Here is a 15726-nt window from a genome sequence, read left to right on the forward strand (position 1 = left end):
CTGCCTCGCAATCTAATTGTGCAGTCTACCTCGATATCCTGCTGATACGCGATACGAGTGCGGTGGCACTGAGTAGTATGGCAAAGTGAACAATGAAATCGAGTAGTCACTGAGGTAACCTTGAGGTTTGTATTATGGTGCTGTAATCTTCAACCGGCTGAAGTGTGGACGTCGGATAAATGGTAAGGTCCAAGGAATAATGTGTCTGGCGCTACTCGTCTGTGTCCGCCCAGGGATGCGCCACCAGGTTCACTTCAACTCAGAATCGTTTGTTTCAAGAACATGTAAGTGGCCCTTACAATGACTTGCGGAGGCCAGCCGATGTGTCGGGTGAGTGTTTTTATCCCCATAGTCTGGTACCAATCAATCCACCCCAGAGGGATGAAAAGCTTGGTGAGCACTAGTGCGGATTCGATCCTCTAATCGATCGTGCAGAGAGCGGAATCTCTTACCAATTGCGCTACTCGGTACTATCTATAGCTTGAAGAAATAGAGCCGAGAAAAAAGAATGACGTAGTGGGTGAGGAGTTCCGAGCAGTCAATGACTTTCGACGAATATTTTTTCTTGTAGGTTTAGGGTTCACCTTTTTGCGAAAATGCAAAAGTACATATCCAAGAATTGGATAACAGGACCATCCATTGATATCAGTACTTTTGAGTTCAGGACATATTCTACCAAAAAAACTACATTACATGACGATATATTGTGCTAACTTTCCGCTTAAAGGCATCACCCCACGAATCTGAGGTGGTGCAGATTTCAGGTGGAGTATTCGTATACGGGATGGGAGACTACGGAGAGGGAGGTGATTCCGTCCATTTCTTGCTAATTGCCGTAAAAAAACGGCCCGGAAGATGCGGCGCCGCGCAAGACTGGCGCGCTCCAATCGAACCTCTTGTACAAAATGGTGCGCCAAAACGAATGAAGCCGTATCTTCCGGGCCTTTTTTTACGGCAATTAGGAGGAAATGGACGGAATCATCCCCCTCTCCGTAGTCTCCCATTCTGTATACGAATACTCCACCTGAAATCTGCACCAGCTCAGATTCGTGGGGTGATGCCTTTAAGGTAGAAAAAAGACGGAAAAAAAACGCGGACTCGTGTCTTTTTAGCCTCATAAAAGATGAATGAGTTTGTGATGAAAATTTGAATAATTTTTTGAAATCAACACCACTCTATAGATCTCTTCCTTCTGATTAAACATATCCAGTTGAAATTTGGAGGAATTTCCGATAAATCGCTAAAAAAATGAGTCATCTACAAAAACACATGAAATGTTTCCATCTTTGCAGGTTCAAAACGGACTGCAGCTGGGACATATTATAGAAAAAATAGAAACACTTAAAAGGACAAATACTATTCTCTATTGTGCTGTGTCGACAGAAAGCAAATTTAATTTGTTAACGAATTACGATCTGCCAAAAATCACAATAAATAATATTAAACACCGAAGTTATAACTTTAGTTGCAGAAAAAAAAACCCCAAAAATTCTGTTGAGCTAGAAGATCGAGGGAAAAGGGCATCCTACAACAAATAGTTTCTTCGGAGATTTTGTAAAAGAATGATTTCTGAAGTACTGATATCGATCGTCTCTGGAATTGAAACATATGACTTTATAATCAATTTTTCAACATCTTCAAAGTTATGATATTAAAGCTGTGAGAGATATCAAATTGTTTATGTAGATTACGAATATGTAACTACCATACTTACTTAGTCTTCTTACTACTTCTCTTATTACTTCTCCAGAAATATATTCATTCCAAAAATCATATATCCTAGGGCGCAATTATTTCGGACTCCCTATGTTAATGTGCAGCCGTAGGTAATTTTTTCAAAAAGTATTTTAGTGGTAGGTTTTAAGAGTTCTAGTTGTAATCAATCGATAGACGAATCTATTCGTATATAGATTCTATAATAGAGATCAAATTGAGGTGTGTTATGAAAAAAAGACGTGGATCCGCGTCTTTTTCGTCTTCCGTCGAAGAATTAGCGATTCTACAGTAGTTTCCCTTCTGCAGAGCGAAGTGGGAACTGAAACAGAACTGTTAAGGTCACTAGTTCCAGTACGAAATCGATTTCAATCTTTGCCAGCGAGAAAGATGAGAATTCTTATATAATGTTTTATGAATGATTGCTGATTGATTTGTGATTGATTTATAGTGCCGGAACCACCGAGACACAGCGTCCACTGTTGTAACTTCATTTGAGTTCTGTACTCAAGATTAAAAGAATTTTTTCGACCTTCTTTGGAAGTTGAAGCCGTTGAGGTACTGTCCCCGCTTCTGTTTTTCCATTAAAAATCATTGTTTTTATCCATGCTCTTCATATGAGACATTACCTTTCCTTCATTACCTTCTTATCTGAAATTCTCATTGTAAATTGTCACAATCTGATGAATTTTGTCTTTTTTAGTACACCTGCTTTTGTCTGGAAAGTTTCTCCAAGGTATTGAATGCACTATCGATCACTTGACTGTTTTGCATGTTTTCATCGGAATGCATCGCTCCTTTCATTGAAGTCCAAAAAGAAGCCAAGACCTCCCATTATGCACGGAAAGGATTAAAAAATTTTATTGATGCTATAAACTGACATTATCACTTAGCGATAACTCATATCTATGAAATCGAAGAACTGGAGAAACTATGTGAGGTCCTCTAAACTGATTTATTGGTGCCGAAACTGCAAACTGAAGTCGCAGACATCTCATAAAGATAACGTGTTTACTGGTTTCTGTTTTCTTTGCAGAGTTCTGATTTGCGAAGGAGTATTTCGATGAAAGAAATCCAGCAAACTAATTTGAACGGTTGGAGTGATAAAGAGATAATCACGGCTTTACTGGAGTGCTTCGCAAGCCTTCTCATAAGACTTTTAAGACTTAAGGCCCAGAACTTTGCAAACTGGATAGCCAGATGAAAAACAACGATAATCAAGACTGCAGTGTGGATGGTCACTCGAATCAAATCTCAAACATACCTCTCGATAACGTTTAAAAGCTCAATCACCTGAGAATGGATAAATACGCACATAGTATGTATGATAAATATATATGTATCGGTTCATTTTTGTTGGAACGGTTTTCTGCAAATTAGTGTTGTGCAAAGGAACGTCGACCAGAAAAAAAAACCATAAGTTATCTTCATGAAAGGTCCATATTGTTCCAGCGCATGTAAATAAGTAAGAAAAACCTCAGTTGTTTTTGTCTCTTTATCTTATCCACTGATAAGAATTACTGTTGAGCGAATTCCTTCGAAAATTTCTTTATTCAGTCATTAAATTTCTTTATTCTTATCTGAACACAATTGGATGTCCTTGTTCTATTTCGTACTTTAATACAACCCAAAAAAGAATTTCGTGATAAAAATGAAATGATGAAATTAACTTTAAAAAAAAACAGTGATTCTAGCGTCTCAAATTATTATATCTTCACAAAATGCTGTGTTGAGTCTCGTGCTCGATAAATATCCCGTGGAAACTCAGTTATTTAGGAAATGTGAAAGTTCACCCTTTCAGAATCTAAAAAAAGCGATATTGCCGAAACGTTAGCCAATAATAAAAAAAAGAATAAAATAAAGAATAAAGGATTGTAACAACCTCGTGTCCGGCTCTATTAAAGAAAACAATTATTGAAGCATCAACATGCCGAGCTTTATCGAAAGTTGCACAAGGAGAATATGTAGTAGTGATATTTTGTGATAAATTACAACTATGTTTTTCTAACAGCTCCGCTTTTTTGCTTGTTTTTCTTTTTGCTTTCTTCTTTTTTTTGAGTAAATTTAAGTGAAAGATTGGAAGTTTTCTTGATTGTAGTATATACACAATTGGAATGCATTACTCTAAGTATGTTTTTTTTTCCTCAAAAGTTATCAAAGAATGATGTTTTAACATAAGATTACTTGAAAGAGATCATCGTACTGATGAAAATGACGTTCCAGATCATCTAAGCTACCATTTAAGCAGCCGTTCGCATGTGTGTTTTCACTTTCTGAAGTACGCATTTCACCAACCTGATGCAAACGTGCGTGGAAATAGACACGTGGAGGATTTATAGAGGTGAAAGCAACTCGGGCAATGGCCTCAGCTATGAAATTCTCGCAACGTCTCATTTACCCTTAAAGACATGCACACAAAGTTAATGCTCGATACTAGTGCACTACGGCACACCAATTCCACACCGCTGGATCCGTGTCACATTTTGGCGCTTTACAATGCCGCCGCACAAATTCAACGGCGTGGGACCCGCCTCACCTCATGCTACAGCTTTTTTGCACCGGTGCCCCAATCCTATGCCGTGGCACGTGTCTCCCTCTTTTTTCGGAATTTCGGGACTCACACAGACATTCAGAGAAACACGCACGTGACAAAATAAGCCCGTCACAATATGGCGCAATATTCGATAGTCATATTTGCGCAACATTTTGCGCTTCTAACTTTTCTAGTTCTTTTGGAATCTAGTAGAAAAAAGCTTCGGCTTTATTCCTCCTATTTTCAAGTTTTCTCAACTAGCCTTTGCGAAAACCAGAACACCTTCACGGATAAAAATTTGTGCTTAAAGGCATCACTCCACGAATCTGAGGTAGTACGGATTTCAGGTGAAGTATTCGTATACGGGATGGGAAACTATGGAGAGGGGGGGGGGGGTGATTCCGTCCATTTCTTCCGTAAAAAACGGCCCGGAAGATACGGCTTCAGACGTTCTGGTGCACCATTTTCTACAAGGAGTTCGACTGGAGCGCGCGAGCTTCGTGCGGCGCGGCATCTTCCAGACCTTTTTTTATGGCAATTAGGAAGAAATGGACGGAATCACCCCCCTCCCATCCTGTATACGAATACTAAATCTGAAATCTGCACCACCTCAGATTCGTGGTGTGATGCCTTTAAAGGTGTTCTTTGATGCCCCATCAAAGAACACCCTTAAGCATCAAAATACGCCGTATTTTCTAACTGCGCTACGGTAATCCCGCAGCAAAGAAAAGTGCGAAATTTCCTGCGCTTCAAAATCTGCGTGACTCCGAAGAAAGTTTAGTTATTTTAATTTCTTATAAAACGTATTCTAAAGGAAATATTTCTTTGTAAGCCACTAGTTCTATTTCTTCAACTGATTTTTCGTTTTCTCAAAAGATAATTGGAAAATAAGTTGAATCACCCTCCTCTCCATAATCTGGTATGGTGCTTTTAATTTGCATACCGGCACGCTCACTCTGAGTGCACGGAATGAGTTTTCGCCGAAAAACCTTTTTTCTACGGCTTCATGACAGAAAAGAAGACCTAGCGAACAGATAGTAGATTATTATTATCGTTATTCTTCAATGATGAGCTGATTATCATCATTGTTCACCTATCTTGAACACCGCCAACAGAGTCGCTGTCCGCGAGGTAACCTTGCCGATCTGGAGTAAACATTTTAACACTTCGCTGAGCCGACATGGGCCTTCAATTCCTGAACTCGTGCACGCCGAAAGACAGACATACTCCGCGGTCGGCGAAAAGCCACCGACGGAGTCGGACGTTCTGGTCTGTATTCAAATGAAAAAGAATGGAAGATCTTGTGGTGACGATGGAATTAGCGCAGAAATACTACTCCTTCTGGGATTCGTGAGATGACGAAGATAATCCGTTCAATATGGATTAATGAAAGGCTCGTGTTTTTTTCCTGACTCGTAGCGATACGCTATGATAATTCCTCTCCAAAAGAAGCTATCCGTTGCGGGACCAAATAACTGCTAAGGAATATCATTCCTGCGCATAATGTACAAGCTTCTCGATAGTCCTGGATCGACTAATCTGACATCGCGAAGAAACCACCCGTGACGAGCAAGTCGGCTTTCGCCCTGGTCGATCGACGACTGATAAGCTGTATTGTGAGAAGAGTGATTGAAGTGTGACAGCGGTATTTAAAGCATCTACAGCTGGCTTTTTTTGGACTTCGAGGCTGTTTTGGACTCTCCTCACCGAGGCCGTTTTTTTTTAATGCGCTTTGCGCTGATAGAGTTTCAGGAAAATTCGTACGCCTAAACGACAACGACAAATGATTTAAAATTTTAATAAATAGACAATTTCATTAGAAGAACAACTGCCGAACACCAACTGGATGTACTACACCGTTCAAAGTGGGAACTTTAGTGAGACAAGGAGCTGCGGGGTACCTTTTCTGTTTAACTTTGCCGTCGATGAAATAATGCGAAGAACAGTTGAGCAGTGTCATTTTAGCACCTTTTGCACGTCCCTTGATGGATCTCGAGTGCGCAGACGATGTAGTGATACTCGCTTCTAGCAACGCGAAGTTACAACATATTGTTAATCTTCTATCAAAATTAACTACAGCCTACGGCGCACAATGCCGGCGCCCCAATTCGACGGCGTGGGACCTGTCTCCCTCTCTTTTCGGGATTTTGACTCATACACAGAGACACTCAGGCACACACACACGTGACAGAATAAGCCCGTTGTAATATAGCACGATGTTCGGTATCCATATTTGCGTGACATTTTGGGTTTCTAACTTTCCTAGTTTTTTGAATCTAGTAGAGAAAAGCTCCAGATTTCTTCCTCCTATTCTGGAATTTTTCTCGACTAGCTTTTGCGAGAATCAGAACACCTAAACTGATCAAAATTTGTATTCAAGGGTTTTATTGATTGTCCCTGATGCCCTATCAAAATATAGCGCCGAATATTCTAACCACCTCAAGTTTCGTTCTGAAAGCATTTTTTCTGTTTTTTCTGAACACGGATAAGTCGTTGACAGTGATTAGAGGCGGGAAACAGTTGGTTCCCTTTCAGAATCTTGTTCATTCATAATCATTTAGAGACAATTTTGAGGTGATTTTAGCGACTAGCGCTTACTTTGATTGGAAAAGATCTTTGGACCGGCCTGAACTTTCAGGTTGAAATAGACATGTATAACTTGGGGCAAAAGAAAGCTAGAAGATCAGTTAAATGTGCATTTCATAGAGAAAGAGTAGCTCTGTAAAAGTGCCAAAATAGTTGGAGACTACCTGGCTTTCTTAAAAATTAATTTGTTAAAGGGGAGGTTTTCAGCAAATTTTTCAACTTATTTTCCAATTATCTTTTGAGAAAACGAAAAATCAGTTGAAGAAATAGAACTGGTGGCTTACAAAGAAATATTTCCTTTAGAATACGTTTTATAAGAAATTAAAATAACTAAACTTTCTTCGGAGTCACGCAGATTTTGAAGCGCAGGAAATTTCGCACTTTTCTTTGCTGCGGGATTACCGTAGCGCGGTTAGAAAATACGGCGTATTTTGATGCTTAAGGGTGTTCTTTGATGGGGCATCAAAGAACACCTTTAAAGGCATCACCTCACGAATCTGAGGTGGTGCAGATTTCAGATTTAGTATTCGTATACAGGATGGGAGGGGGGTGATTCCGTCCATTTCTCAAGAAGCTTGCGCGCTCCAGTCGAACTCCTTGTAGAAACTAGGATCTGAAATGGTGAGGGGTTACGCAGAAAAACCCAGAAATGTGGTTCCAGATTGTGGATCCGGAATGGCTCCGCTCACCTCTTCCTAATCGTCCTAAAAAACCGTGAGAACCGCTACAGCCCCTACGAGGAATTTTAGAACACCCATCTACGTATACGTTTGATCCCCTCAGCAACCTATTCATAGGTTTCACTTGAATAGGCAGTGGAGAAGAGTTCACTGGCTTACGACCGCTGCGCGCCTGGATGCGGCGCGTGTGCAAATGTGGAGTGTTGCCACTGAAATCGTCGTGAAAAACGGATTCTTTCACGCCGTTTTTCACTACGAATAGGGAGAGGTGAGCGGAAACACCCCTGATTCCGCAATCTACGATCCCTTATAGACTTTGTCCATCGCAAATCCATACCACCTCAAATTCGTGGGGTGCCTTTGAAGTTCATCACCATAGTGTTGTTGTTCTACTGTTGTCGCCTAAATAATGCCTCTTACGATGTATCAAGATCATCAAAAGTGAAAATCAACACAATCAGCAAGTATTTCTTATTTTCTAACAGTTCCTATGAAAAGCGGTCTATACCATTCAACTATAAAGGGTGAGATTCAGTTAAGGCTGCTACTGTACACTGTCAAATTTGCAATGGTTATTTAACTTTTTTTTAAAATAAAAATTTATTATGAATGGCGCTATCCTGATGATCGACATAACAATCAATATCTATCAGAAATGAAGTCGTCTTCATCAATGCCGGTTGTCATCGATAATGGCGGCGAAAGCACAGTGTTAACTTAGACGATTCTTCAATGAAACACTGCTTAGCTTGCAGTAGCTACTGCGTGAAAGTCAACATAATCACCACAATCCTAGGCTCTTAATGACGCTTTTTTGTCTGCGTAAAAATCACCCTCCACTCTTCTCAAACAAAAATGCTGTTTCAGAAAACCAAGCAACAGATCCGGAATCAAATCAAACTGAACCTTTAGAGGAGAGATTCCACAACGCAGCGAAAACTCTTCACAGGCTAGTGATCCTTGTTTTTGTGGATTTTTCGAAACTCAAGAAGACATACTGGAGTTGGAAAATGATATTAGAACACCTAGATATATACTGTTATGCTTCATTTGGGTGATTTCAGTTGCTGTATTCATGGAATACCATGCCACAAAGGACTTTTACGTCTATCAAAGGATAATCGCAATAATCATGGTAATTTAAAGGTATGTTATCAGAACGAAGCTATAGAAAATCAAAACGCATCCTTCTTTAAACCCAGACAAATTTCTTTTGTTCTTTGCGTACATAAGAAAAAATCATCTGGACATTTAACATCGACCAGCCTCACATGTGGCTCTAATCTGAAGTTGATTTTTTTTCCGAAATTTTCTTCTACAATTGATAATTCAATCCATGCCAAAAAGGATACGCCGCAGTTATTTTATTCCCATGATCAGAAAGGTATATTGATGATATTCTTTCGAGTTTTCAATCAGCCATCTCGGTCATCTTTACATTGTAGGATTCGTAGAGGATAAGACAGAAAAACCATCACAAAATGCCGAAATATCGACGTTCTCGTTGGCACCACCAAATCCGCTAATGCATTATATTGGGATCATGACTTCAGCAGAAGCGGAAAAGGTAACCATATTCTTTTTTTTCACGGAAATAAAATCCGTCGTTATCAATGGCGACAAAGGCTGGTAATGAGAACTTTAATTATTTCAAATATCGATTTCGGCGCAGACCAGATCATACTGATCACAACGACTGCTTCGCTCACAGTCATTACCTTTCAAAAATGGAGTTTTGGGGGAACACAGTAGAAACGCAGAGTTTCGCCCAATGTTAGTGGAAACATACCGCGAAATTGACGATGTTTCGTGAACTATATAGTATAGTGGAGTGTAGATTATACTTATGAGCATGTTCACGTTCAATTCCCCTTTGATCGTTCTGAAAACGGCGTAAGAAATTTCTAGGATACTTATATGGCATCCTACCCGCGCCGCACCGGCACGCCGTTTCCCACACCGTTTTTCAGGATAGTAATGAAGAATTCAGCATGAACATGCTCATACTCGTACTCTACACCTCAAACCCTATCTTGTACATGGGAAATCCCAAACATCATAAATTTCGTGATATTCTGCTTTTAAGATAGGGAGTCCACTAGGTTGCGATCTAAACGCAACGATGTACACTTTCAAAAATAACGTCTAAAGACATAGACAAGCAAAAAAAAGGCAAAATTTTGCCCGAAACTTCATCAGATTGCAGACGGTCCCACGTCCCACTTCCTTTCGTCTATATCATCGAACGAAAATGTCACTATCAGAGATGAGAGAGGCACTACGAGACGGTTCACACAATACTGTTTCATTAGTACTTCCACTTTTCGTCATCTATCGCTGTAGCGAAGGCCACATATGGTAGGAGTCGGACCGATCAATATTTGAAGACTGATATTGATTGGAGAATCAAAAATATGCTTCTAGGCACTACGAAATCATTGAAGTTCAGTCAAATTCTACTCGACTTTATACTGTTAACGTTCCAAACGTCACTCAACCGTGTTTCGTCACTATCAACGGATTGGTACGTTTCTACAGGTATGATCTTTTTTCGACATCGATTTTTCCTATTTACTTGCTTGCTGACCTATTTACCACTTCATTTTACAGTAACTTCTCACTATCAAACCACTATAATGAGAAAGGAGAGCTACAAGTTGACGTGTTTCCATGCAGATGAATCAAGCAAAAAAAAAAACGAGAATTTTCGAGCACTGTCAGAATGTAGAACAAAAGTCACGTTACTTCAGTTCCAATAATAAAAATTATACATTTGACTGTCCAATGCCAATTACACCAGGAAATTTTATTGACTTCATCTGATAATATCTTAAAAAGTGCACAAAGTAAAAATCGAGATTAATCACAATGTATAAATGACGTACAACATACATACAACATTATGTGTTCTTGACCGTGCCCGACCACGTAGGTAACTCCCAGTGGAGCGCTAATAGGCCAAATTATTAAGTACAAATCATGAGCGGATGAGATTATCTTATTAGAGAGCAATTATTGTGCAGTGTTCAATGAATGTCTGCACAACACTTGGCAGAAGTTGTCAATGAGTAAAAGCACGATAAGACGATAAGTAGATCAATAGTCAAATAAGATCAGAAAGAGAGATACCACGAAATTTCAAACAGGAAACACGGCCTATACATTTGTATCATGCAGGGAAAAAAAAAACGAAAATGATCATGCATTGCATACGTCATCTTTTTGAAGTGTAGAAACACAGAGAGGATGCAGAAATCAAAGTTAGTGAAGTTCTTCAGGTTGCAGTAGTGGTCACGGATAAAGTGAAGTATATTTCATCTGGTTAAGCATTAAGAAATTCCGCAAAACCAGATATGCTACTTTGAATTAACTCTATTTTCTGAATGTTTGATCCACTTCAAAGAATTATGAATAACCGCAAAATCGAAAAGTAATGTAATGGAAATTAAGATGTGATATTACTGAAGTTATTCAATCTAACTAAGAATTTAGGTAGTTATGTTTAGGTGGAATACTTATTATACAAGTGAAATTTGATTATCATCCTTACAGACGAACTTATTAAGGCATGAAAATCGTGCCAGTAGGACAATTGCAATTGGGTAGATACGAAATGAAGCTTGGTGCAGTTGCGTAAGCGATGGCGGCGATGAGTGGCGCTAGCAGTGGTCCCCTCTCTCCTAACTGCTACAATCCATCGCACCTCTTCAAGGGTAACCACCTACGCAACTGCATCAAGCCTCATATCGTTTTGAACCGATTACACCTCCAAAACACTAAGCAAAAATCATAAACGACATAACGTAAAGTAAAATACTACAAAGTTCTAAGGAAATAACTACAAAACTCGTCCATCTAGCTCTGGATCGTCGTCATCACCCAACGCATGACCATTTTATATGACTATTGCACTAATTTTTGACTTCTAGGAAAATATCTCACCAACTAACTTCACAAACATGTGGTACAAGTATATACAGTTAAGCGAGAAATATTTTTAAAAAATGCAGTAGTACAAGGGATGGGACCACAAACTACACATTACGAGCTTTCAGTACCTTCGTTGGCGATGGAATATGACTATTCTTCAAAATGTTCGAAGAAACTTTTCTAGAGGTTTCATTCTGCTCATCGTCTTTCGAAGTACTAAATCCTCTTTTTCGGCACGGCGATAGTGCATTACTTTCACTTGAGGAACTAGATAAGCGTTTTCTGTTGCTGGATGAACGCTGTACCAGGTCCTTCAACGGCTGACGACTCTTGGGAGTACTGAGGAATCCTTTGTCCTTTTCCGACTTCATCTCCGCAGGCGGAAGGGAGGGTGTCCTCAATCGTTTCGGATCCACCTTTGGGCTGCCCCATTCGCTCAGAAGGAGCTCGGCTACTGATGTGTTCGCTTTCTCTACCTAAAATAAGGAGAAAAACTCATAATAATGGAACCACTGCTACTTCACTAAAAGGCACTGAGCGCATGTGCTTCAAAATATTAGTATGACAATACCTTTCCCGTTGAAAAACCTGCGATGTAATTGGTTTCGAAAAGGGTATATAAGATTGAATTATAATCACCCTCCCTCTCAATCGATAAAAACGTCCAAACATATATCTACAGACACTCCAGATACTCTTATTTTTAAAATAGAGTAAGTTTTTCAAGAATTAAATCATACGTAGATCTATAAGGTTACATGCGCTGTATTTCTGTTACAAATTTAACTGAAACATTATCTTTTAATATGATAGAAATAGAGATTTAAATGGTCACAGAATTGGAAAAAAGAAAATAGCCCGACAGTGATCTCTATTTTTGGAGGTAGCGTATCAGGAAATTGACGTAGTAGAGAGTGCGATGCGTAGATTACTAGTGAAAGCGTGACCCTGCTCAAATCTCCCTAATCGTCCTGAAAAATGTGTGGGGAAAGGAGTGTGTTCCTGCCAAGTACGAGTAAAAGTCCCTCTTTTGTGCACGCGCCACGTCTACCAGCGAGCAGTCGAAGCTCAGTAAATTCAAATACAAGGAAATGGCGCAAGAATGATCCCTATTTTTGAAGGCAGCGTATCACAAAATTCACGTAGTTTAGAAACCTGGTGGAAAGCTAACCAACCTTTTAAGGTTTAAGGTAAAACCAATGAATACACCGCTGAGAGAACCAGAGCGTCTAAAAGGGTGGCGCGCTCTAGCGTACCTTGTAGAAGCTAAGACTGCTCCCACGCCATTTTTTCCGGACAATTAGGCGAAATTGAGCACAGCCACGCCAATACTTATTATCTACACCCCGAACTCGATGAAACGATGATTTTCCATCAGATCTTCGCACTAAGTCAATTTCGTGATATGCTTCCTTTAAAACTGGGAGTAGATTGAGAATATGCAACGAAATTTCAAGATTATAAAAAAACTGATTATAAAAACAAGTAGTAAGAAGCACTAATTTTTGAAAAATTCAATTTACTACAACTATTCAGAGAAAGAGAAGAAATAAGCTAGGATGGTATGTGATGCGGTTAATATGACCACAGAGATGACACCTCATTTGCTGGCCCCAAAAATAAAAGTCTTGATATGAACCTACTACTGAATCGTTAATTCCTTCCTCTAGGAACTCTTCAATCTCTTCCCGATCGCTAACGTACAATGGACTGACATCTTTCGAACGTCGCCGTTTACCTTTGCCTTTGGAAATCTCCTCTTCGTGTAGTTCAGAAGTATCCACTGCCTGAAGAGAATATATATATATATATTTTAATAGAAAGAACATTGCAGTTAAACGACTGACAAATAAACATTATTTTTAATAAGGCCAAAATTTCGCTCAAACTTTATTCCCAAACGCAGTGCACATTTCTTCATTCATTCCCTGTTATTTTTCTCCTGAACAGATTAACTATTGCAAGGAAATGAGAAATAGGGGCTAATAAATCTTATATTTCATTCAGCGGAGACGCAATCGAACCAAAATCCCTTTAAAGTAAACGGAAATAACCTCAAAAGTGAGATTGAAGTCTTCGGCACTTTCAATCTGTGCAGCGATCATGCTCATTTCAGCAATATCATCCTCATCCATTTCTGGTTGCTTCGTTTGGATCTCCTGTTCAGGATTTAGTTCCGACTGTTCCATAGAATCTGTTTCTTGATCGTTTCCAACTGTATGCTGGTGCTCCTCTTCATGCTCTTCATCCATAGTATCAGCATTCATCTAGAAGAAAAAAGTCAAATGAAAAAAAAAGCATAGTATGAGAGTGAACAAAATACAAGAGGATAAAAGTTAGAACTCTAACTAACTGCGTCTCTACCAAAGAAGACTAACAACTTCACATAAACTTCTTTCGTTTTCTTCAGTTGTTAATAAAGATTTCTCTTTCAACATCAAAACATAATGAATTTCATAATGAATATAATGTAATGCTGCGATTACACACTATTTATCTACGAACAATGAAACAAAAACCGTCCTAGATAAGAAAGAATAGAAAAAGAACCCTACAGCATCACACTAAAGAAGGGAAGATATGAATAATTGAATTAAGTTAAAAGTTATTTTTCAAAGAACAAAGTACTCATAAAACATATAGGTGGGACTTCCAAAATACAGAACTTCACAACAAGAAAACAACATCCGCACAAGAAATTCAAATCAAATCCACTCGCGCCAAATGCGCAAAGACCACGAGGGAGCGACATTTAAGAAGTGGGTCACGTTAGAGATTCGTTTTGGTCTCTAAGGATTATCGTCATCCGAGAAGACCACAAGAATGTATGAGAGATTTAGGAAGTTTATATGTATCACGTCCATTCTAGCAATATACATAGTTAAAGGATAAAGAACACATCGATGCAAGTGTCTGGAGTTAATCAATTCCCCTGTGATCCGCCACCACGTTCACTTCAATTCAGAATCGTTTGAGGTTCACGAACGTATAACTGGCTTATACAATGTCTTGTGGGGCTAGCCGACGGATCAAGTCAGTATTATCCTCCCAGGCAAGTTTGGTACCAATTTATCGACCACGGAGGGATGAATAGCTTAGTGAGCAGCAGGGCGGATTTGAACCTCTACCCGATTGGGCTACACCCGCTCATGCGTAGTTAACTCTAATCAAATAAACCTTAATGCATAGCTCGTAGGTGAAGTTGAGGTTTTTGAAGTGTCTTCTTCCCAGGTATCTTGAACCGCAAACACATGACGCTTACATCCACACGTGGTTGACATACAGACCTCATAGCAGTTGTTCACATCCAGCCTTTCCCATAGCAGTCTGGTGCACCCACACGGGGTCACCGGCTGAGTCTTGTGGTCATAAAGGATCCTTTTGTCATTGCCTCGTTTCGTTTGTTCAATGACGCCGTTTTTAGAACGTCAGAGGTTCTTAAGGGTAATATAACTTTTATCCATGAAAAAACACAGCATTTTTAGCGGACCAGCAACAGTCACTTGGGACCTCCATCCGGCTAAAATATTCAACATGCTCCCGTGAAGTGTGAACTTTTAGAGTGGACTTCAGTGGATGATCCCAGTCGTCGTGATAAACTCACCAATTCTCCAACTTTGATTGTTCTATGGTAGACCGTGGTTACCAATGTGAAGTTTACGAGGATTAAAAGTAGGGTTAAAGGCATCACCCCACGAATCTGAGGTAGTGCAGATTTCAGGTGGAGTTTTCTTTTACAGGATGGGAGATTACGGAGAGGGGGGTGATTCCGTCCATTTCTTCCTAGTTGCCGTAAAAAACGGCCCGGAAGATACGGCTTCATTCGTTTTGGCGCACCATTTTGTACAAGAGGTACGATTGGAGCGCGCCAGTCTTCTGCGGCGCCGCATCTTCCGGGCCGTTTTTTACGGCAATTAGCAGGAAATGGACGGAATCACCTTCCTCTCCGTAGTCTCCCATCCCGTATACGAATACTCCACCTGAAATCTGCACCACCTCAGATTCGTGGGGTGATGCCTTTAAGAGAAACCTATTGATGTCGGTTTTTTGAAATAGTAGATGGAGACCGTGAAAGAGTTTGAAGGCACCAAGGGAAAAATATGAAAGACCGCAAAAATCAGATGACTCAGGGGCACAGAACTAATACGCTTATCTGGAAAGGCAACATTTTACACTTGTAGTTATACTAGTGGGGCGGGTGTGGCGCAGTCGGTTAGAGGTCCGTTGTAGCCGCACGTTCGAGGGTTCGAAACCGTCCTAGTGCAAACCAAGCATTTCATCCCG

General features: G+C 39.9%; 2 protein-coding genes across 5 annotated transcripts; one reads left to right on the top strand and one right to left on the bottom strand.

Moving 5' to 3' along the window:
* Positions 1 to 8002: 8002 nt before the first annotated feature.
* Positions 8003 to 10192, top strand: RB195_007589 (uncharacterized protein; the record flags this gene model as incomplete). 2 transcript variants are annotated; one of them, XM_064181301.1, is made up of 8 exons in its annotated part: positions 8003 to 8036; positions 8380 to 8461; positions 8577 to 8658; positions 8803 to 8896; positions 8958 to 9079; positions 9719 to 9870; positions 9937 to 10050; positions 10123 to 10192. In XM_064181301.1, 8 exons carry the CDS (start codon positions 8003 to 8005, stop codon positions 10190 to 10192), a joined length of 750 nt encoding a protein of 249 aa, XP_064038103.1. The 2 variants fall into 2 exon arrangements, with proteins under 2 accessions (XP_064038103.1, XP_064038104.1); XM_064181300.1 differs by lacking the exons at positions 8803 to 8896; positions 8958 to 9079.
* Positions 10193 to 11546: 1354 nt separating this feature from the next.
* Positions 11547 to 15130, bottom strand: RB195_007590 (uncharacterized protein; the record flags this gene model as incomplete). 3 transcript variants are annotated; one of them, XM_064181302.1, is made up of 4 exons in its annotated part: positions 11710 to 11918; positions 13082 to 13229; positions 13497 to 13709; positions 15047 to 15130. In XM_064181302.1, 4 exons carry the CDS (start codon positions 15128 to 15130, stop codon positions 11710 to 11712), a joined length of 654 nt encoding a protein of 217 aa, XP_064038106.1. The 3 variants fall into 3 exon arrangements, with proteins under 3 accessions (XP_064038105.1, XP_064038106.1, XP_064038107.1); XM_064181304.1 differs by lacking the exon at positions 15047 to 15130 and having other exon boundaries at positions 11547 to 11918; positions 13086 to 13229; XM_064181303.1 differs by lacking the exon at positions 15047 to 15130.
* Between the last annotated feature and the right edge of the window lie 596 nt (positions 15131 to 15726).

The sequence above is a fragment of the Necator americanus genome, chromosome I, assembly GCF_031761385.1.
Source record: "Necator americanus strain Aroian chromosome I, whole genome shotgun sequence".
NCBI lineage: Eukaryota > Metazoa > Nematoda > Chromadorea > Rhabditida > Ancylostomatidae > Necator > Necator americanus.